This window comes from Lepidochelys kempii, chromosome 8, assembly GCF_965140265.1.
Source record: "Lepidochelys kempii isolate rLepKem1 chromosome 8, rLepKem1.hap2, whole genome shotgun sequence".
Lineage (NCBI taxonomy): Eukaryota > Metazoa > Chordata > Testudines > Cheloniidae > Lepidochelys > Lepidochelys kempii.
This window is the reverse complement of record NC_133263.1, coordinates 68,930,095-68,945,771: the sequence shown is the minus strand read 5'-3', so window position 1 is coordinate 68,945,771 and position 15,677 is coordinate 68,930,095. Positions and strand designations below refer to the sequence as shown.

Genomic DNA, 15,677 nt, shown 5'->3' with positions numbered 1-15,677 from the left:
AGAACCCCAGGTTGCTCCTCTACCCATTCTGGCTAAAGGCTGGAACATGGATCTGAATAGGCTTAGGCCATCTCTAGTAGAAATATGAAAATACAGAAAATAATAATTTTGTTTAAATGCTTTGGCATCTCCAGTTTTATTCCACTGTGTCCCTAAGAAACAGAAGTAATATTTTGATCTCCTGACAATCAACTGTTTTAAAAATGTATTTATACAAGTGTGTTCACTTTGCCCTGCACACGTGAAGAAAACTAAATGGCACATTTTTATACTGAGTTAGAATAGCAGAGGACACTTGTTAATATTTTTGCATTGTGACTTGTTTAAATAATATGACAGTTCTGCTTTTGCAGAGCTCTAATAGAAAACTGTGAAGGAAAGAAAAAAATCACTTAATTTTCTTGGCTTGTTTGAGGAAAAACTATTCTAGACTTATTTTTGTCCTGGTGATTTACGAAATTGGTCGTTAAAGATGAGTTGCAAAATATTTTTTCAAAAATTGTGCTGTGCCCTTTTCTGCTTCTTTAAGATAAAAGCCTGGATGTTTTGGAGGGTGGATTGTAGGGGTTATTGTGGTTTAAAATATTTTTTTCTACTTAAACAGTATCAACTAAATTGGTCTACCACCTTCTAAAATTCTAATTCAGATAAGGCAAGTTGTACTTTAGTATGTGCCAAAATAGTGCAATTAATGCCTAGGGGAGAGCCTAAGCTTTAACTTGACAGATTGCTAAAGTACAGCTTGCCCTTTCTTTACTAGAATTGTACATGTCGTTAGTTAAAGTGAATTAGCTAACATGATCTGACATCGCACCTTTAAATCCTGGTTTAGAAATAGCCCTGGAAATATCAGGGGTGTCAAGTCTGCTCTTCCGTAGTATTGCTGAAGGGTCCTTGCGGAATCTGAGAGCACGATTAACATGCGCTCATGCACTCTAATTGAAAGGATATTGGTGCTGAATATTTAACAAAGATGTCTTTTACCCAAAATGTTAACTAGTCATTGAAGCCAAATAACAATTTTATACAGTCTGCTTCTCTAATCATTTGCTTAACTTTCATTCTTAGTCATTATGTCATTATATCATTTGTTCTCCACTCATGAGAGAATCTTCCAGCCAAGAGAGGACCTGTTTTCTAATATGAAAGGTTCATAGGCTTTAAGGCTAGAAGGGACCACCATTATCATGTAGTCTGATCTCCTGCACATTGCAGGCCACAGAACCTGACCCATCAACTCCTGTAAAAGGCCCATAATCTCTGACTGAGTTACTGAAGTCCTCAAATCTTGATATCAAGACTTCGAGTTACAGAGAATTCACCATTTACTCTAGATCAAATCAGCTAGTGCATCCAATGCTGCGGAGGAAACCTCTCTTCCCCCTGGGTATCTGCCAATTTGACTTGGGGAAAAATTGCTTCCCGACCCCAAATATGGTGATGTGGTGACACCCAACAGCTGGACACCTGGGAAAGAATTCTCTGTAATAACTCAGAGCCTCACCCTCTAGAGTCCCATTTCCAGTAGTCATGGATGGGCTATATGTCATTGTTGGCAACTTTATCATAGCATCCCCTCTGTAAACTTATGCTACAATTTAGGTTTCCACCCCCCCTCCCCCTGCTTCTCTCTTTGGAAGACTGTTCCAGAACTTCACTCCTTTCATGGTTAGAAGCATTCATCTAGTTTTGAGCCTAAGATTGAAGCTAAGCTTTTTTTAAAAAAATATTTTTTCAATCCTCCTTTATATAGAGACACAAAACAAGCCTAATTTATTTTTCTTGGCATTCAGTCTTTAAGAAAGTGCATTTGGTGGTGCCTCATATTATTCCATTTAATATTTCTCTTAAGACAATTTTCTTTTGTAAGCGAGTCTACTTGTAGTGTAAGGTTATCTCTGGTCTTTGTTTTTGCTGTTTGGCAACTAAACATGTCTTATCACTGATGAACTACATGTAACCCACAAAAAGTTGTGTAAAGTTTAAAGTTGCTTTGGAAACGGAAAACTACTGTGCCTAAAGGTAAACAGCATGAAATATAGTTGGAAAAGATGCATATATTTTGTTTGACCATGCCTGTTCCATTGACCATTTAAACCTCAAGTGAAATTGACATATTGTTGTTTTAAACAGTAATCTGCACCCTACACTATCACCTTCGGATGTGTTTGAGCAGCCACAATCTGTAGGTCATAAAAAAATTAAGTTCCAAATTTCTGCAGACATTCCGGACGTTCTTCAGAAAAGCTTAGAGAGAGACCAAAACAATGGTAAGAATGCTTATCCTTAAATTCTTCTGTTAAATAATTTGAAATATTTAAAGATGCAAAGAACAGGCAAGATGACAACATAACATGTGAGTTGAATATTTTTATGTTCTGTGACTTGGAGAAAGACGGCTATGTAAATAGTGCTGGTTTATTTTTATATTTATTTAATGTGAGTTTTCTTTTAAGGAATTCAACCCTAAGGCCTGGTCTACACTTAAATTTTGGGTCAACATAGCTACAATGCTCAGAGATGAAGAGCTGTGCTGACCTAACACCTCGTGTAAACTACCATCTCTTGGGGACACGGTGTTCCTACAGCGATGGAAAAACCTCTTCCATCAGCGTGGCTGCATCTATGCTATGGCATTATGGTGGCATAGCTACAGTGCCATAGCAATGCCACTCTGCTCACCATAGTGTAGCATGTCATTCAGTCACTAAACCTGCTGCCTTAAATCTCACTTTTTTCAGGAATTCTGTCTTTTACAACACTCTCTGTTCAGTTTCAGTTCAGAATGCAGGATGGGGGTGGGATTTTAAGGCTCTAAGATTGCCTCATCAACACAAGATGTTTTAGTATGCTTGTCTTTTTGAAGCAAATTATGTTTTAATTTTTTTAACAATCTTACAAATTATGTTGAAGACTTCACATGGGGTAAAGAGGCATTTCAAGACACTTGGTGTGTGCTTCAGCTTCTTTGAAGAGAGCAGCCTTCCTGTAGTTGTCAGTTTCTGTAATGCCCCAATGTGCACTTTGCTCATATTCCCCCACTGTCTTTATAGTACTGGGGCATAAAGATTTCTTATAGCTTTATTACCCAATATTATGAAGTTCCTGTAGATATTCTTATGGACTATAAAATGACAATTTAAAAAACCTTATAAAACAGCGTAATAATAATAAGAGGGAAGAATGGGTCTTGCTGAAAGGTGTTTTCTCCACTAAAGTAAATGCTGGAGCATTATATGAAGCAGACATCTTCTGTCAAAGTAGGAATTAGGACACATTGTTCTTCGTGCATCTGCAAAAGACAAATAATCATTATGTATGTACTAAAATTCCTTTCTATCTTGACTTATATTCAGAACTTAACCTCTCTAAAACTTCAGGATTTTCTGGCTTGCAGTCCATCCCTTTCCCTCTTCTTTTGGAATGTGAATCAGCTCTTACAAACATTGAGTACAATATTGTATTCAACTTTCAGACCTTTATGCAACTGCAGAAGAAATAACTAATGCAGGATTTGGAAAGATCTTCCCAGCTCCCAGCTCTAATGATAAAGAGGACACAGAAGAAGATGATGAAGATGATGATGAAATACCATCAGAATTTGTTTCTAGAAGGGAACTGGAAAAAGGCAGACTTTCTAGAGGAGGTATTTTCTTTAGATTAGTTTCTATTTTAACTATTATGTACAAATCAATAATTTAAAAATATTGATATTTTGTTTAAAATATTAAGTTACATTACTGTTACATAGTCTATAATTTACTATTTATGTTGTAAGATATTTGGTTTTGTTACAATGTATAATTTTTTTTTAAATGAGGTTTTAAAAAGCTGTGAGATGAAGATTTATTAAGTCATATAACATGCATATTGATTATTTTTCCCCATCTTTCTGTCTTGGTCAAGAAATGGAAAAACTTTCCATTTTCAAAAACTATGAGCCAGGTGATCCAAACTGCAGGATTTATGTGAAGAATTTGTCAAAACAAGTTCAAGAAAAGGTGAGGAAGGATTTATGAAAATGTCTTTCTGTTTTTCTTTGTTTGCTGTGTTTCCTTACACACCCATTTTAATTTCAGGATCTCAAGTTTATTTTTGGAAGATATGTTGACTTTCAATCAGAAACTGAACGGATTATGTAAGTTATTTCAATTCTTGGTAAAATTAAACTGTGCACTAACTTTTACAGCAATAGTGAAAACTACAGTTGAAGTTGCAGTCATTTTGAGCCCCCTTTGTCTGCTTCTAATTTTGGGCGGAGAAAATCATTTTGGCCTGAAAATTTTAATTGTTAGGGGAGAGTAGAATTTTTTTGTTTGCAGTTAGCAAGTGGTGGAAACGTGTGTTTTGTGTTTTTTTAAGTTACGGTTCAGTACAAAATGCCCAGCTTAAGTATTTTATCTGGAAGTGGTGTACCTATTAACAGAATATTTTTTTACACCTACCGCATAACAGTGGGGAAGGACTGGGTAGGTTTTTTTTTTACTGCAACATTTATATTATACTCAGTATGCACACAACTTCCACCTACTGAGTGGAGTGGTACATCTGGGTCTAAAGACCCTGTACTGTGCCTTTTAGAACACAGACCCGAATTCCAGTTTCTGGTATCGCTGGATTGGCCAAAGTGTACAGCATTGTAATGATTGAAGTCCTAGGTGCTTGTTCATCTGTTAAATGTTTGGTTGTATATGCGGTATTTGTTGTAGTAGTACAGCAACTTGCTGTCCTGCCTTCTAATGGTGATTTTTGACAAATTGCTAGTATATTTTTCCAGACAAACTTATCAGTGTCTCATGACATAACCCTGTCTGTACCAGAATGTAGGCATCGCTGCCACTTCCATTTGCTCCTCAACTTTCTGCATGTGACGTTTTATGCCGATTGTAAATTGTGGTGGTGAGGAGGTAAACCTTTCATCCCTTTCCCAATTTTATTTCTAGGTTTGATATACGTTTGATGAAAGAAGGTCGCATGAAAGGACAGGCTTTTATTGGCCTCCCTAATGAAAAATCTGCTACCAAAGCCTTAAAAGAAGTAAATGGATATGTTTTGTTTGAAAAGCCCATGGTGGTTGTATCCTTTTCTGAACATTTTCATTTTAGTGTCTTTTAAATTTAGGTCAGTTACTGAGATTCTTGCTTCCTATCTTACAAACTCAATGTATTTCATAAATAACTATAGAAAAGAATAGATATTTCTTAAAATAAAATCACCACTTATGTCTTTGTCCTGCAAGCACTTATGCATGTGCTACCTCACTCACATAAGTAGCCCCACTGACTAAAGTTATGCAAGTGTGTAAGTGTAAGTGTTTGTTTGCAGAATAAGGGGCATTATGTGGAAGATTCTGACTCACTCTTAAACTCTTTACAAATCAACAAGCTGTTCCTTTCCAAAGTTTATATTCAGGTTTAAAAAAAAAAAGTGATGTAACAAGTTTAAATTCAGAGGTGGGTTTTTTAGTTAATATATGCCAATTAAATCCTGGATCACACAGCAAATAATCCACTTTTTAACTGCATATAAGTGTTGTGGTGGGGAAGTAGTTCCATTTGATTTGAAGAAACGGTAAGTGTAGCTTCATGTGACTGGAGTAAGAGGTAAAGTTGGATTGAGTACATACATATTATGTATACGTTCAAAACATTCATTCTCCAAAGTTTTATTTACCTTCTAGTGAATTAGTATTTCTCTGCTCATTGATTCTGGCTTCCTGCTAACAATTATCACTTATACTTTGGACTTGTAGTCCTTAACAAAACCTTAGCAATTTGCACGATCTGCTAGACCAAAACAGGATTCCAAAGAAGAGAAAAGAAAAAGATAGAACAAATCTAAAGGTAAGTAGATTTAGTGAGAAAGGAAAGAGAACATTCAGACTGATTTTAAAAAAAACAAGTCAATTATTTGAGCACATAGTGGGGGTTGGGGAGAATTCCACAAAGGAAATCTATCAGGAAGCCAGTATGCAAGGAGGCTGTCAGTTTTGACTTATGTTAACATTTCACTTCTCCCTTTTAGAATCATAGAGCCTATATCCCAGTCCTCAAGTTGTAGTACTGATGTGTGTTGACATTCAGTCCTCAAACCAACAAAGAAAAGTGGGGGTGAGATGGGCGGGAGTTTTGAAGAAACTTGGCCATTGACCCTGCAGTTAAATTTAAGGGATTGTGGTACATAGGAGAGAGTAGGATGCTGCCAGTCTAACAGCTCAGGATCATACTCCAGCAGGGTATATGCCCCAGAAGCAATAACCGCTTCAGTGCTATAACCCCATAAATAGTACTCTAGTTTCCTTGCTGGCATCTCCCAAGGAGTCTTTGCTTTGGTGACCCTATGTTTAATAGGTGGGATCTGTGCATCATTGCAGGTCTCTTTTAAGCCTTGTTTGTCTAGGAAATAGCATGGTGTTAGAAAATGTTTTAGCTAATGTGATGTTAAACAAGATTTTTCCTTTCTATGGACATGGACAGTTGTGATTAAAAATGTGTTTCCTGATTCTGGTTATCCCTAGGATCTCTGTCCACACTGCCAACAAAAGCATATTTAGCATCATGTTAGTTTGAAAAGATGTTCCTATTTCCTAGTATAGATGAGGTCTTAATTTGAGTGTATCTGAGAAAATATCTCCAAAAAGTGAAAATATCTCCAGAAAGTTCTTAAGTTTAAATTTGTTGTCTATTGATAATTGTTAGTTGAAATGAAATTAGCTTCAATGTTGCTGTTTCTGATGGAAAAATAACAGCACATTTTCTTAAAATTGATTTGAGATGCTCAGCACTGCTGTCACTAATGAAGTATTTATTAAAATAGACATTTTATTGTAGATGTCTTGTGTCCGCTGGAGGCCATGCTATTTAACCTATATATTGCCTTCAACGGTATTTCTAATGTTTTTGAATTGTTGATAAGACACCCTCTGAAACTTCTGGCTTGTGCAATATTGAGATGGTGTGTAGTCTACTTTTGAATAAGCTTTGGTTCCATTTGGCAAAGTTAGCTGTTTGATTTTATCAAATTAAAAACAAATGCTGTTCACAGGTATTTTCTTACATGGGTTAAAAAGAAACAAAGAAATAAAACTTGGTTAAATTATTCTAAAAGGGATAAAGGCACAAATAAGCTTTGTTTTGAGATCTGTTCCCTGTTGTTTCTTTATTGAATTATTCCATTGTTTTAAGGTTATTTTATGTAGTGTGACAAGTGCAGAAAAAAACAAAAAAGATATTCTTTGAATGGATGTTGGCAACCATTAATTTTAAACACTGAAAAAAAAATGTACTATAATTGAATTCTAGTCTTCCCAATTTATTCCTTGTGTTTAAAAAAAAAAAAAAGTCACTAATCCAGTTTCTGACTACACTAACAAGTTTCAATTGGCATTCAGATTATATAAACAGAAAAGACTAGACCTTGGTTTGGTTGCTAATCATGTTTTTAACAGTCAATTCAGAGTTAGTACTTTGGAGTCAGCTGTCATACTTGCATGAGCTTTATTTACAATGTAAAAGGATTAGATTTGCAGTTAGCAAATTAAAAGTCTAATAAACTGAGTTAAAATCAAAACCTGCATTTAAACCCAGCCTTTTGTATCTAAGTATCATGGAATACATAACACTGTTGTGTGTACAATTGGCCACTACAGAACTCGGGCAAAGTGGCACAGTGGAGGGCTGAGTTTCATTAACTTTGAATTGTTTTGCTTTTGCTAAAGAATAACAAACATGAACCCTAATTTTATTTGAATATATTTTCTTCTGTCGTTGCCAAGAGCCAATATGACTTGAGGTACACTAGCTTTTGATGCAAAATAATGGTTTCTATGATATGAAATCTGGAGATTCAGGTTTATAAGTACATTTTGTAAATCAAGTAAAATAAAAATACTGTAAAATGTGAATTGTATACACAGCAAATGTAAATTGATACACCCATACTATTTAAGTGTCACTTTATATGGCACTTCATTAGTGTCAGATTTTATTAAACTGTGAAAATAGCTAAATTTATTGGACAGTAGTTATTCAAGTATTACTACTTTCTGCTTTATGAAGATACTGTAATGCACATGCCTTCCCAGAAGATGAAAAATATACAGTTTTGACTTTTCATTGACTGGAATTTCCCTTTCCCATCACTAACTAATGTTTTCATGAACAGTTGGGTGCACAGTTCTGATACAAATAAAATGGCAGCTATATGAGAGAGCATGGAAGAAGTTAATGTTGCAAAGGTTACTGGCTCCCGTGAGAGGGGTAGCCTAAAAGACTGCATTGGATGGAAGCATGATTTAAAAAAGAAAAAAAAAAGCTGATGGAAAAACAGAACCTTATGTAAAATGCAGACCACTGAATGAATGGGACAGTAAATGCTGACATTTTCCTAATAGTTCCTCGATTTGTAAAGAGCCTCACTTGCTTATGGGAGTGGAGCTCTCACTAATTTGCAGATAAGGGATCAAAACAGCTATATTTTATTGAACAATCTTGTAATAGGTAGTAAAAAAGTTTTGTAAATGCAATACTGAGAATCAAGTAAAATTAAACCACATTCTGCTGTTCTTCTTTAGAAACATTCCTGCGTAAATACTGCAGTAATACTGTCATGCAGAGTGTATCCTTTCTTGTTGTATCCTTTTTTGTGCAATGTTTTCCATAGCACTCAAATACCTCAAAGTTCTCTTTTAGTGTAGGTGCGGGGAGGAATTTACTCTCTTTTTTTACAATTTTGTAAATCTCTGTTAAAATAAGTAAGATACTTAAAAAATTATAAAGGGAACTTTTTCAGGGAGAAAGTTAGTGAATCAGGTCACTTATTTACTTAAAGCGACACCATGAACGTTTCTAGTCTCAAAATGTGACCTTTCCTCCCTGTTCCTTCTCTGAATTCATAAATTCTTTATTTTATGGGCCAGATCCTGAATTGATGTAAATTGGCCTTGTTCCATTGACTTCAGTGGAGCTATGCTGACTTATATCAGCTGAGGAGCTGGCCCTAGATATTCCTTTTTAAAAAATAGCAACACCACACTGTGTTAGAATGTTTCAGTTTTGATGGGGTGGTTATAAGCAGAAAACAATCCTTGACGTTGTCTTTTTAAGTAATACATTCATTTAATGACAGTTTGTGTCCCAGTTTATGGGACGCAACCTGTACTTAGTTTCTCTTATAACACTTTCCTTTTTTTAGAATAGAGAACAGAAAATCTAGCAATGTCTCATAATGAAGTAATGAAGACTGAAGCTAAACTTTATTCATTGCTACCTTTGTTTCCCACTTTCTGGTAGTGTTTTGTGGCAACTAATCTATAATTTTCTTGGGGGTTTTGTATTACAGCATTCTGAGATTAACCTTTTTTTAAATGTAATATAAACTAATACATGCTGTGTGTAGTAAGCCAAATTTAGCTGGCTCAGACATGATTCACTAATTTTCTGTATCTTACGATCTTTCAACTTTCCAGTTAAGCTTCTGACAACTGAACACAGTAATTTTTCCAGTCATTTATACTTTTAACATGCCTTTATAATGTTCCAGGTTCCTTTTGTGTTCCATCTCTTTCAAATGTTACCAAGCCATGGGAAGAAGCAATGTGATCAACAGGACTATTGAACAGTGCGTAGTAGCATTTCAAATGTTTTTAAAACAAGACTTAATTCTCTTCATTCTTAAAGGTTCCAAATGCTTTTAAACACATTGTAGCCTATCAGACAGATATATGAAAAATGTATATTAGTCGGCTTGTTAAGTCTCTAATAAATTATTCCTTTTCCCTTCACTTTGCGTTATACTTGCTCTTTTTTTTTTTTTGAGATGAGGTGTTTACCTCTTACAGAAACACAATACTGAATTATTTTACATCTTTATGCCTCAGAGCTTTAATGTCAGAAGACACATTCATAGGTGCCAGGGTGAATGATGTTTTCTTCCTGCCTTGAGGATATTGATGTGCTCTCTGAAAGTAAAAATGGGCATAAGAATCAATTTTAGTGTATCAGGAATTCTTGTTTTGCCTTGGAAACAGTACTGAACTAATACCCTAGTATTGTGTTGGGGGCACAGTACCATCAGAGATTTTTTCATTCAAATGAACGTGAGTTGCTTCTGGTCATTCATTCTTGGATCGAGAATTACACAGGTATGACCAATGTCAACAAGGTAGGGACCTTTATCTACAAACACACATGAATAGTATCAAGTCCAAAGAGGCCCCAGTCCTGATTGAGGCCTCTGGACATTACCATAAGATAAATACCAAACAATAATTTTAAACACTGCTAAGCCAAGGGAACAATGTAGGCTAGCATTCTTACTCTCTCGTTGAAGCAGCAGTGCTATAAATCAATGCTTTAGGCCAGTGGTTCTCAAACTTTTTTTTTTTTGTGTGGACCACTTGAAAATCGTTGAGGGTCTCAGTAAACCACTTCATGATCTTTCCAAATGTTGTTTGTACCGATAGCTAACTATTGTAAAGCACTTTGGATAAAAGCACTATATTAAAAAAAAAAACCCTTAATTAACGTTTTTTTATTCTACGAATAAAAACACACAACTCATATTCTAATATCAGTATTCTTACCTTTCTAATGCGATGGATGTGCCCTCTCTCCCCCACACCGCTATAGCCACAGATCTGAGGCTGGGAAAGAGGGCCGTCTCTCCCCGGCAGCTGCAGCCCCGGAGCTGGGGAAAGTCTCCTCTTTCTCTGGCCGCTGCAGCCTTGCACGTTCCAAATTTCCCCCAAGGCCACCACCTCCTCTTACATGGCCACCACTACCTTCTCCAGGGTCAAGGCACCTAATTAGTGGAACCAGGCCTGCATGGCTCCACTAATTAGGTGCATGGCCCTTCATTCTCTTGTATGTGCTGCCCAGGCACACACCTTAGAGGGAACTATCCGTGGACCACCTGAATGGAGCTCATGGACCACTGTTTGAGAACTTCTGCTTTAGGCTATCTGAAAGTATGAGACACTAATTTTCAGAACTGTAGCGAAGCCAAGCAGTTTTATATATTCTAAAATCCATGTGGGAAAGACTATGTAACTGTGCTTAATTGGCAGTGAAATACAAATATTTTGAGGAGCAATAAACCTTACCATCAAATCCAGAGCTAGTACTTTGTAAGGCAGGTGGAAGGGGGATATAGACCTCTCTTGTCCGCTCTCCAGTAGCAACAGGGGAAAGAAAGATCACTCTTAGTACTTACTCATTACTATTTAAACCTGTGCAATACATCTACATTCTTTCTTCAGTGAAACCTGATTTTATCATTTAAAATACTTTCATATGAGTTCTTGAGTTTAAGAAACCCCACTTGTTATATTCTTTAATGCCGACACTATAGAGGTGTGTATGTGGGGAGGTTAAGATGACTTGCATCAAAACTTTTAACATTGCGTTAACACCTTAAACAGCACACCAGCCAAATAATCATAAGAGTTCTCTTTATTTTGAGTACAGCTTATGGAGATGGAACACTAGCACAAGCTGTGAACAGATATTTTAGAAAACTAACCTGTTGACACAAAAGAGCAGGGAGTTTTGACTTTTTTATAGTCTATCAAATAATTCTTTAGTATAACTAAGATGACTAAAACTAAGACACACCCTCATGATGCTAAAAAGTGTTTTTTCCTGCTCACTAGCGTAAATAAAAAAGCTAGTTCTCGTATGTTGGTTTATGTCTGAAGTTTAGCAAGCAAACAAAATAACTTGTTAATTGAAGTTGGTTAGTTATACTGTCGAGTTAAAGCCACATCACAAGTTAAGTTACTCGATTTTGCTAAAGAAAAGCAGAATAACCTACAGGAACAAGTGTTGAGGTACCCATTATATCAACTTCTCAAACTTAGCTTTGACTCATCATCCACACTTGAGAAGTAAGTGATGCACCTGCCATGCCTCCACAGTCCATGAGTAATGTCTCTCTCTTTCTGCCCTTTTTTACCAACCAACCAACCCACCGAAGCCATGGTGCTTCTGTTATGTCTAAGGTCTTTTAACACTTAAGCCTTGACTTCAAAAGCTTGCTAAATTACTAAATTGTGAGAGCAGCCATGCTACAAAAACAGCTCAGGTTACACAGAATGATTTGATTAACAGCTCAGAGTTACAGCTGAAGACTGTAGCTTTGTCCCCACTGCATTATTATTAGCTCATGCTTCAGTAGTACTTAAGCATCTACCCACTACCCATGTCAGACAATCTAGCTCGAATTTAAAGCACCAGATAACTCAAGCTAGAGATTTGTGTGTGTGTGTGTAGATTTGGGAGTTGGGTTAGAGGCAACTCTAGTTATACCTTGAGCTAACACTGCAGTGAAGACAAGCCATTAGAGAAAATTTTCTTTGAGTTTCTAGCCCATATGTTTATAAACAAAAGCTTAAGTTCTGCAGACACTGATGAGTACTCATCAGATGTACTGAAACAGAATCTGTAAATACCAGCTCAATCTTATCATACTTTCTAGTCTTGCCATATCCCCTCCCTACTTGGGAAAGAGTTTTTATCTCCCGTGTATGATTTTAAAAGGATTAAATGCCTTGAGCCTTAACACCTTTTAAATTATCCCTTTTTAGCAAGGCATGAGAGGATGTTTCCCAGACAGTGTGTAAATATAAAATGTAAAGTTCACTCACCTTTAGTAACGAATGGCTTATAAAAATAACAAAGCTTAAATTACACTTAAATCTACTCAGTACAATGTACACCATTTAGATATAGTTACCTATCACTATTTTTCAAGCAGATGCCAGGCTATAACAGTAAAGCACTTGGCTAATTCTCAGAATAGATGTGCTTGAATAAAGTACTCCTGAAGGTTTCTATTAAGGTCTTCTAGCACAAAAGTCCTTGATGCATCATCAGGAACTTGGGACATCAGAAAGTACATTTTCTATACAGTGTAAATCTAAAGCTTGGCCAGATTCTTGGGAATGACTTGATCATTCTGTGCCACATTGAATCTGCCTGTAGAGCAAGTGTATCCAGTCCTCAGAAGGTCACTTGAACCCATGGTAAGTCTAATCATTTTCCTTGAAAAGAGAGCCTTGAAATTAATGCAAATGGATTGTTGTGGTTAAATGGAAAATGCATGCAGCTTGGCTGCACTTCTGCTGCAGGAGACTAGAGTTCTTAAAGAGCATTTGCACCCGAAATCAGTTTATTTTTGTGGTATATCCCAAAGAATCATCTAACTAAATGTCCCTTGAATTTAAAGCTAGCCTCATGTGAAGTGTATGCTGATAGCACGTGAGGAGGAAGAGACCTCCAGTAGTTACAGCAGATCTACTCTGTAAAGAATCAAAAAGAACACCTTCAACTTCCCATCCCACAGCTAGAGCTCACAAGAAAACACTGGCCACCTCCACTGCTGTGAGAAACAGCTGCCACTCACGGAGCCGCTTAGAGAAGATTCTGAGATACTGTTGGGTGTAGAGGTACTGAGGTGGAGGGTGGAAAGACTGAAGGGTTCGTCGGGGAAGATTACAGAATGGGTTTGGGTGAGGACGGGTTAGGGAATGGGACTCTTTCCAGGGAATTGCTGATAGGCAAAAAAATTGTAGCAGAGCCCCTTTTGCGAGGATATCGCTGTGGCTTTGGTGAATTTGTTCCTTCATTTTCATTTTAATGGTGGGAGTGGTGTATTTTCCCCCAAAGAATTTCAAGAAAGGGTGGGGTAAGTATTTTCACTACTAATAACACAAATGTTTAGAAAGATTTATGGGATTCCTCTCCCCCCACCTTAAAAAAAATCCATTCCTGGTTTGGGGGAAGGGGGTTGGGTTTTTTTCCCCAGACACAAGGTTTCTTTCAAGGAAACTTGTGGTGTGCCTTACCTCCCACTGTTTTGTTTTTTAAGGTCCTCTTTGAAGTAGTTTGTTACTAGTATTCTCATAGCAGCACACATTTAGCAAACAAATTGCTCAGGTAATGCTTAGGCTTTTTCCTCTTTGGTGGCACTCTTCTCAGTTTCTGAAACTGGATCCAGTTTGGGTTTGTGTGACAGTGCACAAATGTTTATCCTAGCCCTGGAGCTCTAGTAGTTTTCATCCTGAAGAAAACATTTCTCTACTCCAGCTGCAGTTATCTTAGTGATAGGATGAACTCCACTCTCGTATGGAGAAGACAGTGTGGCAAGAGTAAAATAGGCTGGTCTATGGAAGACAATATTGGTTGGTCCACCAGTACCACTTCCTGTCATACCTAGATATTCTTTGAAAGGGACTGAATTCCTTAATGAGTTGTCCTGGCATCCTTAGTCTGTCTAACTGACAGGATCACAATACAAAGCAGAATGTAGTCAGGCTACTGAACAGATGAAGTATAAAGCAACAAACGCAGTTTACAATGTTTTAAAATCTCTCTGCTGTATTCCCTGGCACACACATTGCTTCTACATGTTCTGCCAAACAGCCAAAATCTGACAGAATAAAACATTATTCCAGATTCCTAAGGAATCAATAAGATGGAAGCAAGATGGTGATACATAACAAGAAACAAAACAAATCCCCATTGATCCCTTTTTCAAATCTCAAGAATCAAGACAGGGCCCATTGCTCAGCAAATGGTTTGAATTTGAAAACAAAGTTATTTTTTAAAAAAAATTCACATGTGCCTTTGATTTATTGTGGTGTTTAAAAACAACCAAACAAACGTACCTCCTAAACAAAATACATGTTAAATAGTTTTTAAACAAAACTGAATTGTTAAATCAATAGCCCAAATAGACCATTAGAGGGCAGCATTCAGAGACTTATGATTACTAACAGTAGTTTCAAGAAGCAGTCCTGGCAGGCATCGGAGGAATGGATTCTATCTACTGCTCCTTTATAGACAGAAAGGTCTGCCATATCATAGTCATATGGTATTGCCATCAGTCTACTTCATACTGCAGAATGCTGAGATGGTTGTAATACAGCAGGAAAACTACTGAAAATGCCATCAATCAGTCAAAAATGTATGTCTTCAGATCTGCTTTGTATTTATTTTAGTGAAATAGTATTATAATGAATTTGCTCATTTCTTGTATTTACAGGAAAAGACCTACACAGGGCTATGGTTGATAAAACTTCCTAACAAGAACTTTTATTTAGAGATACCTTTATTTAAGGAGACAGGTAATAGTCAGTTGAGAGCAATTCTAAGAAGAACCAACAGATTGCATGGGATTTAAATTACTTCCCTCTGAGGCAATCAAAGATTTTTTGATATGCTTATCAGAGATAACAAGCCTGGTTGTAATCTCACACTTGAATGCAACTGAGTTAGTCCTTGTCTGTACAATTGAGTTACACCTCTATAAAACTCGTGTGAGAAAACAATCAGGCCCAATAGATGGATTCTGAGAATAAAGTGGTATCAACTGGTGTCCACTGTGCCAAAGGGATCAAACAAAAGCGGGACTACAGTATGATATAAAAGCTTTGAAGAAGTCCCAGTTTTATGCTATATTCTAGTTCATTAAACCACACCTAGATAAGTTAATCATAAAAGAAGCACAACACATCGTAGTGATTCCTCTTCCAAACTGAGAAAGAATCTATAATTGCATCCCTAACTGCTTTTCTTCTTCGAGTTCTTGCTCATGTCAATTCCATTCTAGGTGTGTGGGTACCCACGTGCACAGTTGTCAGAGACTTTTGTCTTGGTGGTATCAGTAGGGTCAGCTGT

General features: G+C 36.7%; 1 protein-coding gene across 6 annotated transcripts in view; it reads left to right on the top strand.

The window, feature by feature from the left end:
* Nucleotides 1-15,677, top strand: part of RNPC3 (RNA binding region (RNP1, RRM) containing 3) — a 38,148-nt gene that overhangs the window by 13,270 nt on the left and 9,201 nt on the right. For 2 of the 6 annotated variants that reach the window (XR_012160365.1, XR_012160364.1), the window contains exons 9-15: nucleotides 2,134-2,270; nucleotides 3,476-3,646; nucleotides 3,907-4,001; nucleotides 4,080-4,138; nucleotides 4,944-5,076; nucleotides 5,771-5,843; nucleotides 8,573-9,618. Coding sequence is in view for 4 of the 6 variants with exons in the window: in XM_073356867.1 (XP_073212968.1) it covers nucleotides 2,134-2,270; nucleotides 3,476-3,646; nucleotides 3,907-4,001; nucleotides 4,080-4,138; nucleotides 4,944-5,076; nucleotides 5,771-5,830 (655 nt within the window). In the remaining 2 variants the exon portion in view is untranslated. Of the gene's footprint in view, nucleotides 1-2,133; nucleotides 2,271-3,475; nucleotides 3,647-3,906; nucleotides 4,002-4,079; nucleotides 4,139-4,943; nucleotides 5,077-5,770; nucleotides 5,844-8,572; nucleotides 9,782-15,677 lie in introns of those variants that run through there. The other 4 variants (XM_073356867.1, XM_073356866.1, XM_073356869.1 and 1 more) reach the window with 4 other exon arrangements.